Source organism: Sander lucioperca, chromosome 3 (genome assembly GCF_008315115.2).
Source record: "Sander lucioperca isolate FBNREF2018 chromosome 3, SLUC_FBN_1.2, whole genome shotgun sequence".
NCBI classification, from domain to species: domain Eukaryota; kingdom Metazoa; phylum Chordata; class Actinopteri; order Perciformes; family Percidae; genus Sander; species Sander lucioperca.
In genome coordinates this window covers 25,888,479-25,915,714 of record NC_050175.1, presented here as the reverse complement: position 1 = coordinate 25,915,714, position 27,236 = coordinate 25,888,479, and the positions used below count along the sequence as shown (strand labels likewise).

General features: G+C 40.0%; 1 protein-coding gene and 1 long non-coding RNA gene across 3 annotated transcripts in view; both read left to right on the top strand.

Moving 5' to 3' along the window:
- LOC116067762 overlaps positions 1-27,236 on the top strand; it is a 157,809-nt gene that overhangs the window by 92,475 nt on the left and 38,098 nt on the right. For both annotated transcript variants that reach the window (XM_031324332.1, XM_031324333.1), the window contains exon 3: positions 25,999-26,105. In XM_031324332.1, coding sequence (XP_031180192.1) covers positions 25,999-26,105 — 107 coding nt within the window. The remainder of the gene's footprint in view (positions 1-25,998; positions 26,106-27,236) is intronic.
- On the top strand, positions 2,680-21,909 carry LOC116067764. The gene is made up of 3 exons (XR_004109310.2): positions 2,680-2,691; positions 5,368-5,371; positions 21,652-21,909. It is a non-coding gene; the product is annotated as an uncharacterized LOC116067764 (long non-coding RNA).

The window sequence follows — 27,236 nt, the reverse complement described above, 5'->3', positions numbered from 1 at the left end:
CACATGGAACGTGCAGGACGTGCTTGGCGCCACCGTTTACAGAACGTTATTGTTCATCAGTGTGGATGCTGACATCCTTATTGTTATAGTTATCGTTCTCGTTCTTGTGGACAGCCCTTAACTCTACATAACCTGGCTTTTACTTTACAACATAATGGCGCTGTGTTATATATCAATCAAAAAATGCTCATGCAGCAGGTACACATGAAAGGCACAACAGCTATGAAATATAACTACATAGCTCGAGGAATAGTTGATCCAGTTTTCAGAGGGCTTGATATTAGTCAAGTGATATGCATTGCATTTTTTTAAAGATAATTTTTTGGGCATTTTTGGCCTCAATTTATATAGGACAGCTGAAGACATGAAAGGGGAGAGAGAGTGGGAATAACATGCAGCAGAGTGCCGCAGGGCGGAGTTGAACCTGTGGCCGCTGCGTCAAGGCGTAAACCTCTATATATCGGCGCCTGCTCTACCAGGTGAGGTACCCAGTCACCCATGCAATGCATTTTTAAAGGGCTAGAATGTACTGTGTGATTCTGTATTTGTATTTGTGCATGTGCGGCTTTGCCCACTATATACTGGGAAAGTCTGTGTGCATATGATAACATGGGATGGATGATGTGTGTTTGTTGATGGGTGTATGAATGTAGTGACGTGTTAGGACGGCTGTGGTAATGAGACTTGGCAGCAGCTTGCTTTAGTATTAAATGCACATCTCCCTCCCTTTAAAGGCAGTAAAGCATGTTGGCATGCAGTGAAATGTTAACAGTGCTGTGGTTGGCTCCTGCAGCATGCCCGGCCATGGGGATATTATAGCAGCTCACAGCTCTAATCGCTCATCCTTGGCCATCAATCAAGACTTCGGCCCCTCTCTTCCTCCCACCCCCACAGAACTTCTGAAGTCTGCATTACAAGGACACTTTTAATGGCCTCCCAGAATGCCTATAATTAACCCCAGTTAAATAGTTTTGTCATTATTCATGTTGTGTGTTAGGTGGAAATCTATAAACATGTAGGTTCTGGTGTTTTGTGTCTGTAATCTCAAGGTTGCTGAGAAGTGTGTAAGGTAAGAGATTTTACTGCAGGCTTTTGAGTGTCAAGCTCTTGATATGGAAGTGCAGTAAAAAAGATCAGTTCAAAGAAAGATGAGGGATAACAGCGGAATTATGACAGTGTTAAGAACCCACAATGTTTTGTTTTTATGTCCTTCAATATTAAAAGTCTACAGATGCAGAGTCTGAGCCAATACTTATATTTACCTAAATGTTGATTAAATATGTTTAGTCACATTGAAATAATAGCTGTAGCCAGCTTAATCGAACGAACTTCCTAATCTAAATACTGGTGTTTCGGATTAAAAAAGTATTATGTTTATAAGCTTAAATTAATGTTATCATATAATGAACATTAAACAGGGAGAAATGAGACTCCTGAAACTGACATAATGTCATCATCAGAGAGAAGATGCATCAACAGAGTTGCGTTTCTTCCCTCAGAAATGATCTTTGGCCGACTACTGACACGGGTTGCAGAGAGTACACAAACCTGACATGTTTAATTTTGGCCTGTCATCAAGTTACTCACGGAATCAACATTAATTAGCGACAGCTGATATGACCTGCTGGCAGCGAAAGCATTTTTATTGGTGAAAGTGGCAGTGTTTTAGACACTGCTGTTTGCAATAAGAAAGAGAGCAACGTGGCATCATGACTTCGCTTAAACATATACGCCACTTTCTAAAGCCACGTGGCGTGTTATCGCGAGGCTACGGTTGGTTTTAACGTCACAGGCCGGGGGGAAAGAAAAACCGGTTGGGATTAGGAAAAGAAGAACTGGGTTGGATTTAGGAAAAGAAAAACGTGGTAAGGAAACAACAAACACGGAAAATGAAGGAAACATCACATGCGGGACGCGATCCCCACTCTCCTGTGTGAAAGTCCTGTGTTCATACTACTCGCTACGGCGTCAATTCACACGCAAAAGCAAGGTAATTTAAGTCAATGGAGGACAAACGGCGTTGATAAACATGCTGAAAAGCGAGTGTGCGTCTTCATAACACGCCAATAACGGCATACCAATTGGCGTGTCATACATACGCCACTTCATGAGATCAGTCTGAAGAGAGAGGATAAATTGCAGATTTGTTAGCAACAGAGTTTAGCAAATCAGTGTATTTTTCCAACCTCAGTTTCTGAACTCACAGTCACTTCCTGGTGCACCCAAGTTTCACATTCTTACACTCTAGTTTTCACTTGCATATGCAGCTAAATGCTCGCACTGTAGTCTGTCAAAGGAGAGTAGCAGCGCTGCAACACCATAGGTTGAGGTGGACAAAACACAGTAAGGAAAGGATTGGAATTTGATAGGCTTTATTTTAGCCAATATCGTTCCATTTTAACGTACCCGGATTATATCTCAACCCCTTACTGCACTTTTCTGTCCTAATCTATATAGTATAATATGGTATAATAGTATCTGGTTTGCTGTAGTCACACATTTTAACATACAAACCCCTCTCCAATGAATGTGTTTTATATATATATATATATATATATATATATATATATATATAAAAAAAAAAATACTAAACACATTATACATCACTTTCTAATGAAGCTGTATATCAAAGAATGTCAGTAACACTAGGAAGAAAAATATTGACACAGTCGTAGTCAGAATATTTAAAAAGTTAAGTGACTCATAACAGGTGATCCTTTTGAATTCACTAACTAAAAAGAAAAATACTATATCACATGTTGGTGTAAACTCTACCTTCTCCAAATACTGGGCAGAACGTTTTTATTTCTTTCAGGCCCAGCCTTGAAATCTGTCACAGATTCAATTTCCGCCTCCCTACAACATTTCTTTTATCATGCCAGGCAAGACAGGATGCAGGAGATGAAACTAAGCACAGGAAGAGTAGTTGTTTCTATCAGCAATCAGCACCAGCTATGTGTTTTAATTCATGATAAAAAAAGAAGTCTGGCTTTGTTTATTAAAGGTCCAATGTGTAGGAATTTCTCCCATCTAGCGTTGAGATCATACATCGCAATCAACTCTCTCGCACCACGCAGTTCAAAGTACGTATTACAGCTACGGTAGCTTCACGCTTCAAAAAGCCGGTCTCTTGCTCTTTTCAATATCCTTTTTCTTTTTCTGGGCGAAGAAGAAGACTCCTGTTCCTGAAACATGGAGGACAAATGTGGTCCTCCATGTTTCCTTCTTCAAACTTGCCGGGAAGCTACGATACCCATTAGCAGCATTAGCAGCACCTGTGAGTTTATCATGTGACAGCGAAAACGGGAAAGGCGGAGCAGTATGTCCCGTATGTCCCTTAACGCATTTCAAGATGGCGCATGAATATGGAGTGTCTACCTTAGTTCATGCGAATGCAAATGTAAAATTTCAAGCCAATAGGAATACTTGGAATTGATGGTGGTGGTAAATATTCATGAAAAAGGACAAGTTTGTGAACGGGCAACACAGATTTAAATGATAATGAACAACTAAACACGTTACACACTGGACCTTTAATAACAAGGAAGTAGGTTGCTATGCTGCTGACTGAGCAACATTAATTGAAATCTCTGTGGAGCTAGGACTTTTCTAGCTGCTGCTAAACTTTGCTTTGCTCTTGAAATGCATTTCTATTTTAGAAAATTATATTATATTATATTCCAGATGATCCAATTTGTGTCATCCCTGGCAAACTGTGTGTGTGCGTGTGTGTGTGTGTGTGTGTGTGTGTGTGTGTGTGTGTGTGTGTGTGTGTGTGTGTGTGACCATGCGCTGCAATAATTGTGCAGTACATTTTAGAAATGTTTGCTGCAAAGTGTGGTAGAGCACTTAGGAAAAAAATGTGATTAGTTACATTAGGTAGTGTTATTTGCTCACTTCTGCATGGATAGGGGAACAGTGATAGAACACATCCATATATGTTGTTTAAAATTATATAAATTATTGTTGTATGTTGTATTTGTGACTGTTGACTTTCTTTCCTCAGGGGCATTGAAGGGAAAAGGCCATGTTTTGTGATGTTTGCTGCAGTGCAAACAACCACACACACACACACACACACACACACACACACACACACACATACACACACATACACAACCTATACTACATGCGCAGATGTGCAAGGCAAAAAATTATCGGTGGTACCGCTCAAGACAGTTGTCAGCGTGTCCTCTTCACCGGCCATAAAAGTTAATTAAAGAAAAGGAATTTTTATTGTGCTCGGTTGTTCAAGCACAGGCTGGGCTGCAGCTTAATAACAGCCTTTCCTGGAGCTCTCAGAGCAGCCTCTCCTCAAGCTGTCAAGAGAGGTGTACAGCTGAATAACGGCTGATTGCTAATGTGTGTACAGCATGTACTGGTGTGTATTATGGGTGACCCAGAATAGTCGGATATTCGATGCTTCGATCAAAGGAACCTGATTCGACTGCTAATCTCACAGTCGAATCTTCGCAGAGGCGTTATGAAACGAGGATCATGCCATTTTGGCTATATGGAGGTGCTCAATGTCTGATTTTACATATCAGACATTTTACGTTTTCTCCCAATACGTTAATATACAGCCTATTATGATATACAGTAAATAACATATAATGCTGTAAATAAAAATGTGAAAAGAAGGAAGCTTTTAATAAATCTTTTTAATTGCGTAAATAAAACTAACCGCCCCATGATTTAAGTTTCACTTTCCATGATCTGTGAACGATGGAGGAGTATTTGGTGGCAGGGATTTGAATCTTTAACTGAAAATGTCTGGGGAAAAAAAACTAAAGTGTGGGTGCACTTTGAAATAGTAAATGATGATCCAAAGTAAGATGCAAGTTGTGTGCCAACGCCCGATACAGGAGCCCAGCCATGATCCAGTGCGCAGCCCATGGCATGATGTCTGGTAATTGTTTGCATGTTTTCTAAACTTTCAGTCTAGATATTCATCCTTATCTACTACCGTGTTTGTTTGTAGTGCACCGTTAGTCCTCCATTAATGATTCTTCCATATATGGCATACATTATTTGATACTGTCAGAATGTTTCAGGGGACTCTCAGGGGAGTTTTAGAATTGGCTGATCTGGATCAGTGTGGCCAATTTTTGTTTTGCAGCAATGCTCATTTTTTTCTTACATACTGCTAGAACATAAACCCACAGAATAATTTGCTCATGTACAGGTTTAAAGGTACAATATGTAAAATTTCTGCCTTAAAATGTCTAAAATCGACTATACCTATGTTAATTATTTTATTGAGTTGTGCACTTACACTATCCCAAATGTTTCCAACAATGTTCAAACCCAGAAAAATCTGTTATTTTATTTTAATGACACAGGACGTTTCATTTAGTCGCCTGTCAGTGGCGTTTGACCCCTCTGGTTACCCTAACTTCCGTCAAAACAAGGGAACCCACATGATTCGAGAGTACTTGTCAGAGAAAGAATAATACACAGTAACCGTAATACAGCTTGCTTTCTGCCACAGCATCATTTTGTCATCGATTACATGCCACTTACAACACAGTAATACAGCAGAGACCTTATTTATTGATACATTTCAATATCGACCGATCCAGCTTAACGTTATGTGCTACGTTGACAAGTAGTCATGCTAATGTTTGGTGGAGAACGTTATAAGGTTACAACATCGTTCAACATGCGCATGAAGTTATTTTAGTTATAATTGTTTTGAACAAGGTAAAGTTAACGTTAAACAGCACTGGGCTAACCCATGATTACGTTCAACAGCTAACGTTAACTCTGCAGTGTACACTGTACAGTGACGTGCATTGTTTTTTTAAATAGTTATTTCATCCTTAAAGATATAGTGCTTAGTTTCTGCCGCCCCCATGAGGAATTCTAAGTAAAGACAACAAAACTGTTGCCACGTCCACGTGATACAAGCCTTCCGTGACCTATGTATGTGACTGTATATCATCGTTGCTTTTGGCTTTGGTTGCACCTTGAGTGATCAACGGCAACAAGGTCAAAGTTGAAATAATATGAGCTTTAAACGCAGGGCTTGGCAGCAATTCAGAGCGGTGCGCGACACCAAGGGTAGCGCTTCTTCTGTCTCCACCGCTCTCCCCATAATAAAACAATGGCACAGCCAGCACTGAGCGCTTTTACTGTGGATATTGTGCAGGCGGCTTTACGTGTACGGGGGACAGCAGACAGATGTCGCCTCTGCAGCAATGACGAGCCAAGAGTGGCCGCTCTGAGACACCCTATATCATGTGCTCTAGTAACAAAGACAGAAAGACAACAAAAACTAAAATGTAATGTAGTTCATGTGAAACGGCAAGTGTGAAAATACCCTAACATTAGGTTATTCGCACATATGCTCCTAAATACATTTTACAGTTCGCACACATCTATTTTTAGTCGCAAATGCGAGTGAAACGCTCTCACTGTGGAGCCCTGGGCTCGGCCAGCGGAAGTCTCTAGTGCGTCTGCTCTATGGGCCACACACTGCGGAAGCAGGGCCAATCATCTGGGTAATTTTTGTCTTCATGATAGCTTCATGTGCCACTGAGCAACTCTCATAAGTAAGAACAGGGAACACTGTATCCAGTTCTTATAATACATCCATGAAGATGGAAGGTATTTGTTTGCAACTTTAATGTTGCTGTTACACATTAGTCTTCTTTCCCACTGTTAGCAGAATTTCTGCAACACACCCATATTGGGTACGCCACACCCATGGTGAAGGTATAGTGTTTGGGACTCCAATCTCACACAGGCGCTAACAGGATATCTCATTACAATTAGCTCCTGTGCCAAAACTAAAGAAAACACTACGTTAGGTAGTTATTGGTTGATTCTGCCAATTTGCCGCCCTCAGACTAGAGGCCTACATGTAGTTCAACTTTAATTACCAAGAAGAACTTGGTAGTAGATGAGGTGGCAGTGGAAGAGATAAGAAAGGGAGGAGGGGTAGGGAGGAATGATGAGATGGCGGGGAAAACCGAGAGTAGGGGAGCAGTGCAGCAGTAAAGGCTGTATTAAGCAATTAAAGTTGGGGAACAGAATGAAGTGATGCAATGATGTGTCCTGTAATTGCAGTAGCTATCACCAGTGATTATAAGGGAGCATAGAAGAGAGGAGCAAACAATAACATCATCTGCATGCTGCTTTGACAGTTTTTCATACATAATCACAGCCAACTGAATACACACAAATACTGTCGATATAAAACACATGACACTTTCAACGCTTTATTATGAAAATATAATTGTATGTATCCCTGAGGTAATTAAGTCTAATAAGATCCACCAGAATAACATTTTCTTTCATAAAGCCAATTCAAAAAAATGCCTCTGCCACTGAATTGTATATACATATTCTCACCATCTGCACCTTTATGCCTAAATAATTATGTATGCATCAATATTTGATGAACAACAAAGACGTTAGCGCCCTGCAGTATTTTTGAGCCTGAGCCATGGGATTATGTTAACACTGTTCACACAACCTCATCTATGATTCATTTATGGCAGAACCCAAGCCACCACTGTTTTACGTCTCAGAGCTCTGTTGAGCCTGTCTGTGGGAGATAGCCTGTGAAAAGACAGAAGCTAGGCTACAGAATGGAAAGATAGGTATAAAAAGGAAGACGGTAAGGCGACAGAGAAATGTAACCTTAGGTGGGTGTTCAGTTTGAAGCTGTAACTGCAGTTCCCTCTCCCCCATTCTGTTTTTGCTCCTTTCAGTCCATCCCTCCCTCCTTTACTGCAGGTCTTTCCAGCCCTCATTAATGCTAATTTATGCAGCCTGGCTGGCACAAAACCAGCAGGGAGGGGTCCTCTCCCTTGATTACCAGCAGTGAGAGTGGGGGGTGTGGGAGGCTGGGGCGAGGGTGACCTGGACAGACACCTCATTTAATTTAATACATTGGAGCATGCAGCAGCGGGGGAGTTGAGGCGTGGGAGGGAGATAATCAAGAGGCTGGGCCCTTATAAATGTGCTCTGAGATGACATGGAAGAGATTGGATTTGGAAACGAAGAGCAAAGAAGAGCAAAGCCAAGCGGAACACAATTGATTGATTCCATTCAAGTGATCGTACTCACTGATGAGGAATGAGTTATTTTAATGTTTTCTAAGGGAGGAGGATCTGATGAGGGTTTTTTTTTTTATTCAACATTCGTGTTTTCATCTCTATTCCTTATTCAGCAAACTCTTCCCCTTACAGTCCCAGCTGCATAAATAGTCTCCATAAATCCGTGTTATGTAGCAAAATACAAAGAGCAAATCAACCACAGTTAGAAATATGGCTAAGTTGTGGATTTCCTAAATACAGTGTAATTTAGAAAATCACCAAACTTTAGGTTGCACTACATAATTAGTATCAGCAACAGCCAAAATAATACAATTCTGAATGTGAATTGTATCTTAATAATTTCAAAGAAAGCTACACAGTCTTATATGCTGTGATTTTGGTAGTATAGAGCATATCAACAAGCAATATCTTCAACTGTTATGCAGAATGAATCCAAAAAATGCACATTAATACTTTTCTGTGTAATTACTTTTAACCAACTTAATGTTATGAATGACCAGAAAAATAGAAATCCATCTACAACATAATGTAATCCAACAGAACAGCCCTACGACAACTACCTTACTGAAAATAATGTCAACTTTTTGTTGAGACTGCATCATAGAGGTGTTAACTCAACTTTTGCCCTTTAAATACACAGAGGAACAAAATATTAGAAATACCTCACAATATAATGTTTTCCAATACAACCATAGACACAGCCCTTGATTTCAAACAGAGTGTCAACAAACATGTTTGATAATGATAAAATGTATTGCAGGGTGGTTCTACTTTATAGCATTGCTGAATATTATTGATTTTTTTGTTTAGTTTTTTGGTCGATCGGTGTAGGATTCCATTGTCAACGGAAGATGGGAAACTGACATGACTGAACTTAACATTACACAGATGTTTCCTGATCTCTGGCTCTGTCCCAAAACTCGAAGAAAACCGAAGAAGATTATACTTTTAGCATTCAGGCCCCAGGACTCAGATCTAATAGCCATGTCTGCCAGTGCCCCCAGTTCAGTACTGCAACTCTTTAAGGTAAGGTGATATCTGAACCCCCTCTTCTGAAGACGAGCAGTCCCATTCTGGGGCTAGTGCACCTCTCAAGACATCAGCTGAGGGTTGACACACCACCCGCCCATCGCTCCATCAATACTGTGACGAATAGCAGGAAATCAGATGGTGGCCATGACAGGCAGATTATGAGATCCCTCTGTCTACATGACTTAGCCCCGTCTATGCTTCTTAATCGTTAAATGCGATTAAAGCAAACAGACGAAGCATTATTAGATTAGTCAGAAGGACATGGAGTCTTTGTTTCTGATTATCTTTTCCTTTTTAATGAAATGCTGCTTGAAATTAACATTGCTTTCACTAATTTGATTTAGCATTGCCCTGAGAAATACCAGACAGCTCTCATTTGCCTGCAGACAGTTTGAGATCCCTGTCGGGGGCTTGAGATCAAATGTTGGAGCAAGGCAAACATTTCTATTCGTCTGCAAAGTTCACAGGAGCTGATTGAGTTACTGGTGCTGTACTATATGTGCATTACAGATGATGTTAAGTCACTGTCATAGTGAAATGAATATAGCAGTGGTCACTTCAATAGATACTCAACAATGCTAGTGCACATAATGTGTGTTCAAAAGCCGTTGTGTGCTTGAGAGGGTTAGCGTTTGCATGAATAGCATGTGTGTCTGTTTGTAATTGGCCGCGGGTGCTGCATTGTTGTTGAAAATAATCCTGTGAGCATAATCCTCCTTTGTGAGGTTTATAAATTGCATTTAAGATCGGATGCAATCTAGCTGATTCAGGCCCTGCTTTTGAGCCTTCCTCTGCTTTTGCTGCACAAAGCCCAGTAGCGAACTGTGACTCTTAAACCTTGGCCCTCTGACCCCCCTTACCTTTTCGGGAAAAAAAAGCAAACTACCAGCCTAGCTTATTGTGTCTCTCTCTCTCTCTCTCTCTCTCTCTCTCTCTCTCTCTCTCTCTTATAGTACTGCAAATATTATGTATAACAATTCCAGCTCAGAAACAAAAATAAAAAAAAAAACGCTAGTCCAGCCTTAACAATGCAACGAGCAAACAGCAGGGAGAGAGCGAGTATTATCACCAAAACAAAAAACAGCTGATTTTGAAAGCAAAATGCAAATCCTCTTTACAAATAATCGCATTATCACACTGTGTGTATGTGTGTGCACTTCAGCAGAATATGGTGACAACCGGGGGTGCAAAACGCATGACAGCGACCCCCTCCTACCACACAAAACCAACTGCATTTCATGTGGCTACACATCATGACAGCGCGCATACAGCTAAGTGACCATCAGCAACAGACACTTAAACCATGGACAGTAAACCATGGACAGTAAACAGTGATTACTGTATTTTGAAACCCACCACCACAAACATGCAATATTTTTAATAATTATAATAATAATAATATTAGATTAGCATAGCGGCCAATTAAATATATAATGTATGTATGTTACGGTTTATTTGGGAAACGGTTATTATGCAGAATTACAGTAAATGTGCATAATGTTGGTAACATTACATTTACAGATTGATTCATTTTCATGATGAAAGTTTTCCCTAATAAACCTTAACATATACAAAACAATGGCAGCAGCAGCCAGAATAGCTGGCTAGCTGAAGTCGAAATGCATCTCAAAAGCTTCGGATTTTCATATTAAGATGTAGGTCTTTCTTTGCCGACTCCACCTTTTCATTAAAAGTTCATCTTAAAAACAGCGTTGATAATAAATTTGCAACAATGTCCTTCTCATAGCTTTGGTCCTCCTCAGCAGCAACAGCAACGTTACTCCTGGCTTCCATCATGAACCAGCAGGCTGGCTAACGTTAGCTAGCCTAGTTTATCAGCAGTGCTAGCTTGTGTACATATGTCTATGCTTGTGCCCACAGCGGGCGGAATAAAGTTAGCGATAACAAAGCCAGACCATTTAAAGTGCAGATATGATTGGTCAATTTGTCTGTCATTTGAAATTACTCTCTCATTGAAAACTATTGCTTGGCCCTCTGTAAATTTATTGCTGGACCACCAATCACAGAGCTGAAAGTAGGGCTGGGCGATATGGAGAAAATCAAAAATCACAATATTTTTGACCAAATATCGATACCGCAACGATACTGTAGTGTTGACTATTGGTACTTTCACAAAATATTTACACAATGAGATTTTTGATAAATAATCATCAGTAATGTGGATATAATGACTGAGTGGGTAAAGGCAAATAATAGAACAGTTACAACAGTCTGGTAAGTTCAGAAAATGTCATAAAGTTACTGTAATGCAGCCTTTAAAACCAGGAAAAGACAACACTTATGCCATATTACGATATTACGATATCCAAAATCTAAGACGATATCTAGTCTCATATCACGATATCGATATAATATCGATATATTGCCCAGGTCTAGCTTCCTAGCAACAGCATTGGCAAAAAAATTCTGAGGTTGATAATTCATTTATTTTTCACATTCCAACACAAACTGAGTAGGCAGTTTTGAAGGGTTTATTTTCAAAAAAAACCTTTTGTTTAAAAGTTGATTGTTAAATTATGAATTGACAAAATAAAATTACAACTGATGACTTTTTAAATATTATTTAATAGAATATCTTAGGACCTCTCTGAGGGCCTAGAGGGCCCTGACGGCTCCCCACTGAAAGCCCCTGTCGCTTTAAAGGGTAGGGTAAAGGATGTTTTCAAAATTTCATTTTTAATGTACACTGCTTTTTTTAATCCCTTTAACCCATAATGTGTGACTGTGTGTGTACAAATGAATTTACTGTAACAGCTAGCCATCTTCAGAGTGCAGCTGCCAGTAACCACTGCTACTCATGTTGTTGAGCTGAATATCTGTTGCAGTTGTTGAAGATGTAATGTGACACAATGAGAAAGGTGATTTATTAAGTTAGCCATAAGGATACCATGTAGACATTCACACACACCCACACTTCCATGTACAGAATATGTCCCTCCAGCTGTTGTAAATGCACAGCAAAGCTGTAAAATATTTTTCGCAATAGTGTGTCCTAATTTCTTTTGCTAAGGCTTGATTTTGAACCATGGTCATCAGTCAGGTCCTCCATAGAGAAAGAAGGAATTTGTAAGCACTCCAGCAGCCCACTGTATGATCCATACAGAGCTTTCTCTCACACAGCCTTGCCTCTGAATTACTTTCCACTTTTATTTTCCTAAATGAAACTTCCAGAAATCCATTTAGGATGGCCTTTGCAGCTTTGGCTGTCAGAGATACAGCCGCTTGAAACCAGAGGTCACCTCCACACTTGTTTAATAGCTACTCAGAGCACCTTAGTGTGTGTATTTTTGCCCTGACTGGCAATAAATACTCATGGACGGCAGTTGGGTTTATCTTCTCTCAGTGTTTTAAAAGGGATACAACACACAAAAACACAATCAAACACTCTACCTCTGTGGGCTTGAATATTGGCTCTAAGGATGACAGTTATTGTTTAGTTAGTTTGAATTCACAACTGTTACAATAGACTTCAACATCCATACAAACATCTCAAACCACTCCTGCAGCATAATTCACTTCCCCACTGTCCACCCGTATCTGTTTCAAACACTCACATTTTTACCACAATATGGTTGAATTTATAGCTTCTATTTGTTGCTAGTCTATATTGACGACGTTTCATTTACGGGATCGTTCCGGTGCTGCCGGAGGTTCTGCCGGAGGTTCTGCCGGATGTCCCTTGTTTTCGGCCGGATGTCCTTCACCTTCCGCTTTCTTTGTGTTGGCATTCTAAACTCCGGTTGATTCGGGAAACATCCTCCGAGCTAGACCTGACAATCAAATTTTATTTATCTTTTTTTTTGTTGAGTAAAATTCTCATCACACACTACTGTAGACAGCCATTTTATTTCCAGAGCTCCCCTCCCTGCGTGCACGTTCCACCAAAACAAGTTTCTTCCCGAGGCTATTTTGCAAAGGCACCGTTGCTGCGTCCGGCGCTTAGCGTTACTCAGGAAGATTGTGATTGGTTTAAAGAAATGCCAATAAACCAGAGCACGTTTTTCTCCTATCCAGGAATGTTGTGTCGACTAGCCAGACCTTCCTCGGCAGCTCTGTGGAGGTAGGTCTGGCAATGTGAGACAAATTTGTTGTCAGCACTAACTAGCTGTTACCTTTGTCACATTCAACTACATGTCTGTACATTGGTCTTGAGACTAACATAAAGTCACTGTGTGAGTATTAAATGGAAGCAGAGTTTTTAGCCATATTTTGTCATGTAATTCATGTTTGTTTATACCATGATACTGTGATGTTTTTCTTGGGCCATTACAAGAATAATAAGTGCATACAATAATATTTGTTGGTTTGGTTATTGAGTGTGTTTACTGAAGTGTTGACAATAAATGATGCCATATAGTTTTTTTTATCTGTGTAAAAAAAATACATTTATTAAGCTATCTAGCGCCTAATTGTACAGAAAAGGATTAGGGACACATGTAAAAAATGTATTTGAATTCTGAGTTTAAAGTCAGAAATCTGACTTTAAAGTTGTAGCCCGTAAGATTTACATCCAGTTAACTGTCTGGTAAGTTCCTATCTATCAAAGAGTGAGTTAAAACAATGGTTATTAAACATATGACCCACTGATGCAAGCGCTTGTATTTGCTGCTTTGTCAAGTAATACTATAATATAGTGTCTGGGGCAACTTTCCTGCCCAGGTGGAGCTTGTCACTGCCATTTGTGCTGCATTCCATTGTACTCGGAATTTGGGAACTTCCAACGAGGAAAGATTCAAAGAAACAGTACGTTAATCGGGTGCCTACATTTCATTACTGCTGACTCACAATAGGGGCCAACAGACAGGGAAAGAAAACCATTCAACTTTGAGTCCAAATAAAAATAAACTAAAAACTAAACTCCCACACCCATAGAAGAACCAAGCTGATGCCAGCTGAGATCAAATGTCATCCTTTGCCATTGGCTACTGCCGGTCGATGTGTGCTGCTCAGGTGGTACACGGACACCCTACGCTCGGTCTGTCCTCCCTGTAATGAACCGCCCTCTCTTGGAGTCACTTTTAGGGACAAACATTCAGGAAATGATAGCTGGGCTGGAAGCCAGCCGTAAAGCCTCAGAGCAGCTGGGCTCTCATCTCCGCCCGCAGCAGCAGTCAGGGTGCAGTCAGCGGGTTCGGCAGCACCGCTAGAGCTCCAGGAATAGAACCGCCACCGTCACTTGCCATCCTGGACCTGCTCACCCATTCCCACCTTGGGTTTTATGCCGGCTTGTGCTGCTGCTTTCGGGGGAAGGCAGCACCACCAACAGCCGCCTTATTTTATCAATAAAGGGCATTCATTTTATATGGCCTCAAGAGTTTTTCCTCCCTGAACATTCTGATGCTTTTAGTTGGTTTAGATGTTAGCACTGTTAGTCATGTTGTGTCAGCTAATAATGTTAGCAAGCATTGAGCCGTCTCCCCACATAAACGGCCTCACTGCAGAAAACATCACGCCTCCCCAACACCCCTCGGTGAGTAATCCTGCTAGCTGCGTTAGCACTGTTGACCATGTTAGCAAGATTAACCATGTTAGCTAGACGCTGGCGGACGTGATAGACAGATGATTCACTCAATCACTTGCCGGGTATTTTTGAAAGGGCCTGCCCTTTTCCAAACAGTTTCCAATGACTGCTTCTCAGATGGTTCTGTAACAAACCATCTGGCGCATCAGGTTAGATGAGATTTGGTTCTCTGATCAAAAAGAGGCAGTACAATAGGAAAATCTGTAATAGCTATGTATCTCTGCCATACAGTATGTGAACAGGATACCCACTGGCCTAAGGTTCTTTGTCTGCATTACACATATGTTGTCTCATGTGTAGGGTTTATAGTTTGTTCTGTGATTTGTTTGGCATATGTCACACACACACACACACACACACACACACACATACACACACACACACACACACACACACACAGACAGACACAAGCACGTGTGATTATTGATAGAGCATTTCTGTGATGTGTTTTTATGTCTTCTCAGCTCCACTCAATTTTGGTCTTTCAAGCATATCTGTCTCTTCTGATTATTTTTCTCTCCCCTTTTTGTTCACTGGCTGGTGGCAGCAAGGAACTTGCCATGCATTTCACGTTGAACTCAGAGTATGTTGCTATGGTGGTTGCTAGGGATTTAGCCTAGAGTGACGTGGAAAGTCCAAATATTAAAGGTGTCCTTCTGATGCAGAGGCAATGAAAGCTGTGAGGAATGAGCAATCGCCTCAGAGTTTTTTTTGTGCCCTTTCATTCTCATGCCTCTCACCTTTAAAATATCAGAATTTATTTACAAAACACAACAAAGGACTGCATATAAAGGCACAAGACACAGCAAAAGGAGAGAACACTGCCTCTGCATATAATGCTTGTTCATTCATTTTCTCATTTTTGCATGTATGTAGAACATTCTCTGCATTCTCCTCATAATAAACACTTTAATTGTTACCGTTTAATGTGCCCAAGGGCTGGAGATATTTTGTAATTGCAACTCTTTTTTTCACCTCCTAGAAGCGTCTCTTTCTTAAATGTCTGTGTTTGATGAATTGGAATTTAAATATGTCCTTTGCATGTGCAGAAATGAATCAAAATAATGGGAACATCTAATAATACGTGACTATGAAATAATTAAGAAAAGGTCTACCTTTGTCAGACCGGCTCTGTTATATAAATCCTTTATCTCTGGTTTCAAGAAGGAAACCAGGAAGGAATTATTAAATATATTTTTTACTTTGCCCTGTCAAACCTCCCTTAAAGGTTAAATGATGTTTAGTTCTTTTCATTAGATGGATCATGGCAGGCATTTGATCAGCACAGCACATCCACATGCAGAATGCTATGAAAGAACAGATGCTATAGTACACTGTTGTGTATGCAAGCTGCACGTGACTGATTTTGCACAATTAGTAAGCATTTTTTTTCTATACATGCTACTGTGCAACTCTTGAAGGTGTTCAGTCAGAAGAATTTCTGCTTTGATGGATTTGGTGACCCCCAAATGAGCATGTTAATGATTGATTTGCACGTACTGTATTGCCGTAGGAAAAAAAACCAACCAATGGCTTATTTAAAAAAAGAATAACTGATCTTCTTTTCCAAAAGCTATTTGTCCTTATTAGCTATTAGCTAGCTAACCTAGCCATTGTTAACCAAGCTCAGCTTGGTTTATATTCTCTAACAAGCCAAACCTCCAATACAAGAAGCCAAAGCAGCTGGTTTGTGTGTCTCTATCCTATGTTGTGATATTGATATTGTGTTAGATAAATGCAGCTAAGCCAAATACAAAGAAAGATTTAAAAATATATATATTTACTAACTATGAATAACAATGTCTTCTTTTGTCTTCTTTTCAACGTCTGAATCAAGCACAGAGATGGCCTTGTATGTTTAGCTTAGCGTAGCTTAAATCTTGGAAGCAAGGGGAAATGGTTTGCATTGATGAAAACTGAAAGAACTGGCCTTCTGGTAACTCTAAAGCATATTTGTAGTCTAGCAAAAGCATTTGCGTTTGCGGTGTCACCCTCAAGTGGTTGAATTACAGAAATATAATGTTTATAATTTGAAGCTAAATCTATAGATGGCAGCTTGTCATGACCAGTGTTGTAGTCAAGACCACCTAAACCGAGATCAAGTCATTACCAAGACCAGAGTGTATCGAGACCGAGACAAGACCAAAACCAGACCAAACAACTGAAACATATAGTATATACACAACTAGCTAATATGTATAGCTAATATTCGCTAAATCACTTTGGGTGAGGGGTGAAGAGATTTCTGAAGAGTTTTTGTACAGAGGCAGATTGATAACTTTAGCAAGCTAGCTTCGCTAGCATCACTTACACTTAGTTTAACTTTCTAAATGCTTCCTTGCTAAGTGCTGATAAAATTTTTAGGTGGTCCCAGCTGTGTCGGTTAGCAGAATTTACACACTGCTGTGTGTTTTCTTTTAGACGTTGTTTTGCAAATAAACTCTTTAAAAAAATATAATGGATAAAATGTAATAAATAAAATGTTATTACCGACGATTTGGCTGACATCTCCCAGACAGCCAGAGCTTCTTCTCCTGTCACCTACATTCACTTTGGGATTGCGTGTTAAGGGGGGTGGGGAACGGGGGTTAACAGTAACACATTTCAAACTAGAAATGAGTCAAGTTATTGGTTGCATTTGAAGCAGGATGTTTTACATCCAATCACACTAATGATGTTAACACATAAATCAGACGATACACAGGCAGTTTAGTGATATCCCTGAAGTTGTGGTCTTGACCGATAAAATCCCGAGTCCTCTTTATCCGAGATCGAGACAAGACCGGTCTTGGTCTCAAGACCAGTCTAGAGTACTACAACACTGGTCATGACCCTCACTATTTAAATTGTAAACTTCATTTAAACTTGTTGGCACCTTAGATATTACATAACTTCATTTTTTTCAAGTTGTTCCCTGACACTAATCTCTCTCATTATCCTGTAAATTGGAAACAAAAAACTCATATTTACTGTCATTGATGCTTTGCCAAGGCTGTTTGCTTTCCATAATGTATTTGATTGGATGTTTGCATTCTCCTAAGTGCCTTTTCTTCTGTGACTGACTGCATTATATGAAGGTGTATTAAGCCTGTGGCAATCAATAGCAGCCGAAATGATAATGTCCAGTGCCCAACTCAAGAGCTCAAGGCCTGAGGAGAGAAAGACCCTTCCTCCCACTTCTCCTTGTACTGCATTTCCTTGTATTGCAGTCCACAGCTGTAGCAGCCATCACACAACCTCAGGCAGGCTAGTTAGCCCTGAGAAAAGAGCCTGAACCCCCGATCAATAACTTTAGTCTTGTCTGCCTAATTGCTCATTGGTCGACATTGGCGCCAGACTATATGTAAGTGCATGTTCCCCCGAGTGATCGACTTTGGCTGTATTTCCACCACTTCCCACCTAGTGTTGGGCTTACGGTCTGCCCCTCTCTCTTCTCTCTTTTCTCCTGTCCTCGCCTCTGTTCACCCATGTTCGGAATGGAGAAAACCTGACCTGATCGGCTTCTTCTCAGTTATCTCAGCACAATGAGACCATCCAGAGACTCCAAAGAGATGTGTTGATCCCTCACCGGGCCCGTGACTCTCAGGCTGCTCAGGTAAATATCCGGGTTTAATGACGAACAGGAAGATTAGCCAGTTACTCTCGTTCACAATTTCAGTGAGCGCCAGGAAATTAGCCGGTGTCATTTGTGGTTTTCTGAACGGCTTATTATATGATCTAATACAGACGCACTTTATGAGCATGGAGCAGAGTATGGAGAGGGCAGTATTGATTGCGCTTATTGTGAATTATGTGAATAGATAAAAGTGTGAGTGTGCATATATATTAGGCAATTATGCGCTCAGGTGCTAATGTAAAAAATTATGCTGAATAAATATGAAATATGCCTCTATCAGAATCCAACTTGTGTTATGTCGACACTAGTCATTTGAGATGATAATTGGGATAGCATGTTTGCCTTTTTCTGATGAGACGAGGTATTGTGATAGCTCTCCTCAGCCTGGATTTAAATGTGTATTGATCAGTGTGAGGCTCAGGAGCTCTGCATATATTTCTGTCTATGTTTTTCACATTATATTTTGAAGAAATCTTACAATTCTCTGACATTCAACATCAGTTACTGTGTAACAAGAAGCTCATTTGTATTTGTTCTCGCCCTCTTTTTCCAGTAGTAGTGTGCTAATGTCATGATTTAAATGAAGTATTGATCAGTTTAGGAGGGGAGAATAGAGAGAGAGGGAGCGATTGTGAGAGAAAGAAAGCAAGACCAGGGTTATCGGTGTGGATCGCATACAGAAAGCGAGTGCTAAGGGATGAGACACGTTTTAAGCGATTCCGTGAAATGGATTTATGCATAATCTGTATTTTTAATTCAGGAATAACCGCCAGCCTCTTTTGTTTGACTTATTCCGAGAAGCAAAAATGGACATGGAGATGAGATGCTTTGAACAGGGCAGGAGTGGAAATGACTGCCTACTCTAATCTTGTTTTTTGTTGATTTGTGGAGTATTTGCCAGCCTGTATGCAGATGGTTAAATAATGGTTTGTCCTGGTTCTTGTTTGGGTCTCCATCTTGTCTGGTTCTAATTCCTTTTGCAACGACGACACAGCAGCAGCATCAGGCACACCGGATTAAAGCCTCCGTCCTAATGAACCAGGAGCTAGGTCTGTTTGTCTTGCTCTTACTGTCCTCCCTTTATTTCTCCTAAGCCCCCTCCTCTTCCTCTCTCTCTCACCGTCTTTGGCTCTCTCTCTCTCCCCCTTCATCCCTTCCCCTCTTGTGATTTAGCACAGCGAGGTAGTATTAATTAGTGGCCTGTTTATTATTGTTGCCGCACTTAATGGGCAGGCAAATGTTTGTTGCCAGTTTTGCAAGAACGCTTTATCTCACCGTTCGCTAGATCATCATAGCTACATTGCTCTGTATTCTATAGCTGCACTACTTCAGTATTACCTTTATTTTTCTATAAAACATTAATTAATTAACTTTCGTGGTATTGGTTATTACATGTAAATTTGTCACTTTTAGTTTTTCATTTTTATTTATTGATTACCTGTTCTTATAGTTATAATGAAGATTTTGTAAAGTGATTTATTTGTAATTACTTTTATTAACAAGAACTATGAAATTCTAACTAAACCTGAAAGTCTTATGGATTAAAACATTTTTTTGAATGTCATTATCAACACAGAGTTACGGATCAACTGGTATTTAAAAAAAAAAAAAAAAGACTTACTGTTTTGTAATCAGTGTAAGTGCATTGTTTGTGATTTTAGTGTTCAAATGCGAAACATTTGTTTTGAATAATTTGGTTTCAAGAAAATCGAGCTTTATCTTCAGCAGTCTTCCTGACACACAGAATTAGCAGATAAAGGCAGATATGAGGCCTGCTATTGAGGGACAGGACTCTGGCCGGATTTATTTCTGAGTATCTGCTCAGGAGGATGGGAAACATGGTTCATCTCAGCCTCAGCTACAGAGTGAGCAGGTTGGCTGCGCAGAGAGGATAGGCTCTGTGTGCTGGATTGATTTTTGTCCTCCTCGCTGCCCTGCCTCCTTTTGTGGTTCAATAGCTGGACATCCAGGAGCAAGGATCACTCAGTCACTGCCTGAACTGCAGGAGAGTCGTCTAGAATAGATCTCTGGAGGAACAGAGTCGCATGCAGCAATACCAAAAGCAGTTCAGAGCTCATCAGGCCCAGGAGCTCCAGAGTCAGGTATAGTGCTCACTGCTAGGCTCGTGGTTTTCCAGCAGGCCTCAGACTCATCATTCTTCATACGCCCATTCCTATCAATGCATTGTGAACAGAATAGCATTTTGAGTAGCATGTTTGAAATAATTTCCATCACAGCATTGCTTCAAATTGATTGAATGTGGTTTTGCTGGTGCCATCTGACCTAGAATAATGCAGCTTGTAAAGATGTGTGTATGTATAATAAGGACTAATAAGACAAAAATGCAAACATGGCATTTACATTCATTTCTTGATGCATGTAAGTACACAAATGTTGCACAGAACAAAAGTGTACCTCACAGACATGAAGGCAAGGATGTGTGTCCACTGAGTCAACAGATAAACATGTTCTGTATGACCAACAGGCACTTATTCACATTGACAGGCAAGACAAACCCAGCATTCTAATGATTGATGCCTGGGGTTTCCCAAATATTTTCAAGAAAAAAAATTCTGCTTCTGCCACCTTCCCTCGAGAAAAAAGCACTGACCAATCAGAATCAGTGACTGTGTTCATTGATAGCGTCTGTGTCACCTGTTGCTAAGCCTCGGGGCAGACTCTGTTTGTGTTGTTCAATCAGAGCCTGAGGTGTCTTCTGGATATTGACAGTGCTGCCTTAGCTACTCCACAAATCTAAGCTTATTTTCTCTGTCTCCATACCGCTCCTCCAGATGTCATTGACCGTAACGATCCTGCACAATTTTCACTCACTTCTTACCCACTCAGATACTCACTCACTCATACTCAAATCTCCAGGTGCTGCTGACAGTTAATTGTTTCTGGTCTTAATTTCAGTCTGTTTCATATTAAAGACACCATGTGGAGTTTTTGACCACTAGTGGTACTGTAGAACAATGTTTTGATAAGTGGATCCCCTTATTTTGTAATTTGTCTTTCTACTATAGATATGCATATGCACCAAATAAGCATGAGAAAAATGTGATAAACATTCTACAGACTGAAAAGGCCTGTAAGAGTTGGTGGGGGTAATGTGTCTTCAGTAGGAATTAAAGTCAGCATATTTGTTAGGCCTCAAGGATACTTATGGCGCTTACCCACTGCTAGTACCAGCTCTGCTCACCTCGGCTCGACTCGGCCGCGGTGCCCCGTCCTCCATTTTCCATTGCAGATTTAGTACCGCCTCATGCGTGAGGTGAGCGTGGCTGGTTGTCATAGCGACGCCGCAGGAAACTGCCATGACCTAACGCGACACACACACAGAACGTCGAAGGTGTGTTGTTTTTGTTCTGCCACAGCCAGAAGACAGGAGGCAGCGGGTTCATTCAGGACACCCCCGTCTGTCGCTAGCAATGATGACGCAGTGTTTAGTGACAATTCTCTCTGACCAGTCAGTAGTCTGCAGGTTTTCACGTCACCTTTTGGTATCGCCTCAGCTCGCTTGGAACCTCAACGGAGGTGATACTAAAAAAAGTACCTGTTAGCTAGTACCAGGTACTTTTTTCATAATGGAAAAACAAAAAAGGCGAGTAGAGTCGAGGTGAGTCGAGCAGGTACCATGTAATGGAAAAACGCCATTATACAATGTGTTTTGGTGTAAAATGTCAAATACAAAAGACGACATGTTTGTTTATAATGAAACTCTACAGGGTTACCTTTAACTCAGCATCTCCATCAACATCTAGCTCGTGATTTAATCTGAACTATAATGGTACCGTCCGTTTGCTGTATTGCAGCATTAATACCCATGACATAATTATTTACTGTGACTCTGCAGTGTTTAGGCATTAACAGCACCAAAGAACAAATCATCCTTAAACATTTAAAGAATGTCCTTATAGGTCTTGCTGGTTTTGTACAGTGATTTATAAAATTAGATATCATGTTTTCCCCAGTCTAATAACGCTGGAACTAAGTTATTTTAAATATAAATAGTTTGGTCTGTACAATTCTACCGTGGCATTTCAATTTTTTAACCTTTCAGTTGTAAATTGTGGCCACCCACGAAGATACGCTAGGTGGACGGTCAGTGGTTGTCCAATTGAGTGCTTCCATGCAAATTATGATTGTTTCATTGTCAAATTGTGTACATACTATAGATGCAAACTCTTCTGCTCAATGGCAGCTTGTCTGATATTTCAGTAGTGTAAATCACACAACCGTTGATGAAGTGTACTTATAGCCTATATTCAACTTAATGACATAGAATGGCTATGACCAGTACTGTAGCTACATAGGGCGCTGTGGCCTTCTCCATTAGTCTGGATATTTAGTTTTTTTTTTTATTTTCTACAGGAATGACAGATTATCACAATTATAATAGATGCAAATTTCTGTTCTGATACATCCAAAAAATAGTCTTCCAAAAGCTGTTATGATCTATCTTAAAACCATCCTTTTAGCTTCATTAGTCTATACCATGCTATTGCAGACCCAAACCATTTGCTGGGCGCTAGAAGCCGAAAGATACATGACAAGTATGTCATGATTGATTTTTTCTGATGCTCAACTGTTACTTAATAAATGTCAGTCAACTACAATTGTCCCCCGTTTGACTAGAGCATCCCAACTTTCTAGAGTTTACTCTCGCCAAGTTAGATATCATTTTTAACAAATCAGATAGTTTGTGCACAGAGTTATAGTATTATAGTGTGTAGTATAAATAAGAATTTACAGTAAAAAAATTTCAAATCAAATTGTATTATATTAAATACTTGAAACACTTAATGCTTTCAGTCTCATACCTTGACCGATAAGCATGTCAAATGTCAAAGACTTGTACTCAAGACAAGTTTTGCATAGTATGTATAATTTGGATGTTGATCTTTCATGGTAGAGTGTCTTCATCTTTTTTCCTCTGTCATGTCTTCCTCAGCTGCAGTTAAAGGGCGTCTGGAGGCAGAGAATGAGCATTAATGAAAAAGGAATGTAAGCTGGAGTGGAGAGCTCAGGTCAGCCTAGCTATATTCTGACCTAACACACGTCCACACACATTACCCAACCTACATTCACATTTTTTCACACTTTATTTTCATACTTAGAAAAAAAGCAATCACACCCAAAAGGGGACTCTGATCCAACATAGTGCATCCACTCTTACATGTCAAGGTCCATAAAAGTCATACTTCTTCTAATTCTTAAACTTTGTAAATCCACAGTTGTCACTGTGCATACGAATATGCAGTGTATGTTCCTATGAGTAAAAAAATTACATGCTACAGCTGTTTTATAGTTATGTAGTTCTCCCTTACTACAACACCTATACCTTAATAATCATGGGCTGGAGCAGGTCATAATAGAAATACAGTATCTGCCCTATAATGCAATAAAATGTTGACCACACAATTTAATAACGTTTTGCAGAACATTTTTATGTTAAAATTATTACATTATGCACTGTTTAATTTATTACATTGTAATTTAGAATTATGCTACTAGAACTACAATAATACCTAACTATAATAATTAAAGAAATATGACTCGTAATAATTAAAGCAGTGGGTATAATAGAATGACATGATGAACATTTGCAACTGTGTATGGTTAAGACAAGCACATACACAAAACAAGACATGGGTTCAGTATTTGTAGTACTAGTTCAGCAACCAGACCTTTCACTCAAGGAGACCTTTAATAAGCAGATCTTGGGTCAGCAATACAAGTTTGCCTTGGCCAAACCTTTGCATAAGGACCTTGTAGTCATGCCTGCAATCAAGTTTGCAATCTACTCAAGAAGTATGGTGAGAGACAGATCTTCACTTGAAAAGTTAAAAAATTCTCTGTAGGTGGAGTGCTAATGACAAAGTTTGGACTGACCATGGGCTCTGTGCTTGAATACTTGAAGAGAGAGCCATTGTGGACTGCATTCCTTTCTTTCCTTTATTACTGATTTGGTTCTAAAAGTGATTGTAATCCCTTGTGCACAAATTAAAAATACAAAACTTTTGATAGGCATCAATTTGACACAACCTTTCAGACTTTTCACACTTATTCTAAATGCTGTCAAGTGGAAAAAAAACAATTAGCAGCACTTTGCCCAATATGCATAAAATACACCATATACACAATATGTTTATTTTGTGGATGCTTTTTGTAGGCTTAGCTGCCTCAGCCATTGGTAATACTTAAGGTGCAGAAAATCTAGCATACAGCCATGCATACAGCCAATCTCTAAAAAGCAGTAGAAAGCAATAAAATGGGCCACGCTTTCTTAGACTTCTTTTTGAACATTGACTTTTTATGATGAGCCATCTTTACATTAAGTCCCTTTCTCCAGTTTCTGGCCTGCTAGATTTGTCTCAATCAATTGTGCGTTCTGTCATTATAAAGGAAATGTCTAGGGCAACTCCATATTAATGCCCCTGGTTTTGGAATGAGATGTTTGACAATCACAAATGAGTGTAATGTCCGTGACTCATATTTTGGCCATGTACTGTGTGCTTGTGGCTTCATGTATGCTCCTATATGTCTTATGAGTTTTCTCGTTGTGAATTCCCTTTTGAAAGTTTCTCCCTTAATCTGAATGAACAGCCAATGCTAATGTAGCTGGCAAGGCTCAGGACAATAAATTAGTATTAGCTAGTTAAACATAGATATACATAGGTGAGGGCCTTTTACGGGAATGTATAATGCTAAGAATGAGGATGGATAGTGGGAGTCACGCTGAACTTATTTCCATGGATTTCTAGAACTGGAGATGGACCTTCATTCACCACTGGTCTCACTCTCAGGAGTATCAGAAGAAGATACTAACACCTATCTTTCTGTTGGAGATTCCCATGTGTTTGTTGTGTGTGTTTTATATACTTGCATTTAAAGGAATAATTCTATATTCTGAGAAAGGAATTTCCCAGAAGTTACTACACCCGGCCAAGAAATAGTCCGACACAACCCTGATTAAAACCCAACAACTTGTTTACTCTTTTTTGTTTTTACAAGATTTAAACAAACATGATATACAGTGTTAATTAGTGAGCTCTAGAGGTGCTTCTAGGCAGATTTATTTTACCTTTGGACAGAGCCAGGCTAGCTGTTTCCCCCGTTTACAGTCTTTATGCCAGCATAGGCTAACCATCTGTAGCTTCATATTTAACGGACAGATATGAGTAGAGCTGGGTACCGAATTCAATACTTTTTAGGCGACGACCGAGTTGTATCGAGTATCGAAAAATGCCTTGTCATTCAATACCCAATTTCAATACTTTAGGAGTTAATCTCATCAGTGTCAGTGAGCCAATAAGCAAGCAGCATGCTTCAACCAAGATCTAATAATGTTGTGTGAATGTGATTGGCTGTCTAACATTACACGTCATAGACACGCAGGAAACACTCTGCGTTACACAGAGACGGCTCATGCGGTAGGAGCTGAAAAATAAATAAAAAGATTTGTGCCTTAATGTTGTAATTTCTTTTTGTTTTATAAAATTGGTATAATTTATGAACCGGTGTCAAAGTCATCGTATTGGTTTTGGTACTGGTATCGAAGATTTTTGAACGATACACATTCCTAGATATGAGAGTGCTTTCAATCTTATCACATAACTTTCAGCAAGAAAGCGAATAAATGTACATACCCAAAATATCAAACTATTCCTTTAAGCATGTATGCTTGTCAGTGTCTATCCTTCATGTGTAGCAGTAATGAAAGAAAATTGTTTTTGCAGAGTGCAGCGGGGCAGATTGGCTGCAGAGAGCACCCAGGTGGGGCAGAGATGTTAAGACCTACCTCAGTTATACAGTGCCAGGAAAGGACCAGGACACCAGGAGCAGGGTGAAACACGCACTGATTGCCTGATACTGTACCATGTAGGCTGCCGAAGTAATGTTATGGTTGTCGTGGTTCATCATTCAAAACTACAATGGATTCATTGATAACCTACATAGGGAAAGATAGGTATATCTGCGACGTTCGAAACAAGCACCAGCACCAACGTTTTTACTATAACTCTCTGTCCATCTACATAGTGTATATACATTGTCTTGCATTAGTGCCTTAGGTTTAATGCATTGCCTCTCTCTCAGACATACATTATAGCAACACTACATTATTCTTATTCACTGGAGGTTTCGGAAATTGTATGTGTGTGTGTGTGTGTGTGTGTGTGTGTGTGTGTGTGCGTGCGTACATGCGTGCATGCACACATGTGGGCACATGTGGGTTTCTGGTATTTGTTTCCTCTGTCTCTGTGTCACCTTTGTTGACTTTGTCTCTCTCCTTCTGCAACGCTGTGCTCTCTGCTTTAATGACGCATATATCCTATCTCCAGTCGCTGCCTAATCCCAGCAGCGCTGGCTCAGGAACAGATTACTGCTTCCAGACACCCGAGGAGAGAAGAGCAGAGCAGGGTGGGGGCTGGAGGGTAGAAAGGTAGAAAGAGATGCCTCAGTGATACAATATACAGAGAGATCGAGGAGGCATGTGAATGTACACACATATGCATGTATGTTAATATATTTACGGTAAAACATCCACCAAGATGTTTTCCCGAAGAAAATACCATCACTATCTGTGTTTGCGTTGTTCAATTATACCACATGCTCATTTTCATTTACCCATTTAAATGGAAATGAGCACTGACTTTTTGAATTTAAAATATATTTGTCACAAGGCAATGTGCAGTTAAAAGCTTTGTCCCCAAATGCCTAGTGTAAGAAGATAAAACAAATGAACATTGTAAAAGCAAGACACTGGACATTTTACAGATTGCTCTGCTTTCAAGCCGCACATGCAGAGTTGCCCAACATGGCTGCCTCAATCAGCAGGTACAGTGCTCCCGCCTGCTCAGACCTCAGGCAACAGAATCAAAATAGTGATTTTACGAGGTAGGGCTCCATAGCAGATCAATAAAGGCTCATGTTATTATTGCATTTTGTTCACATTATTATTCCCTTTGTAGCATCA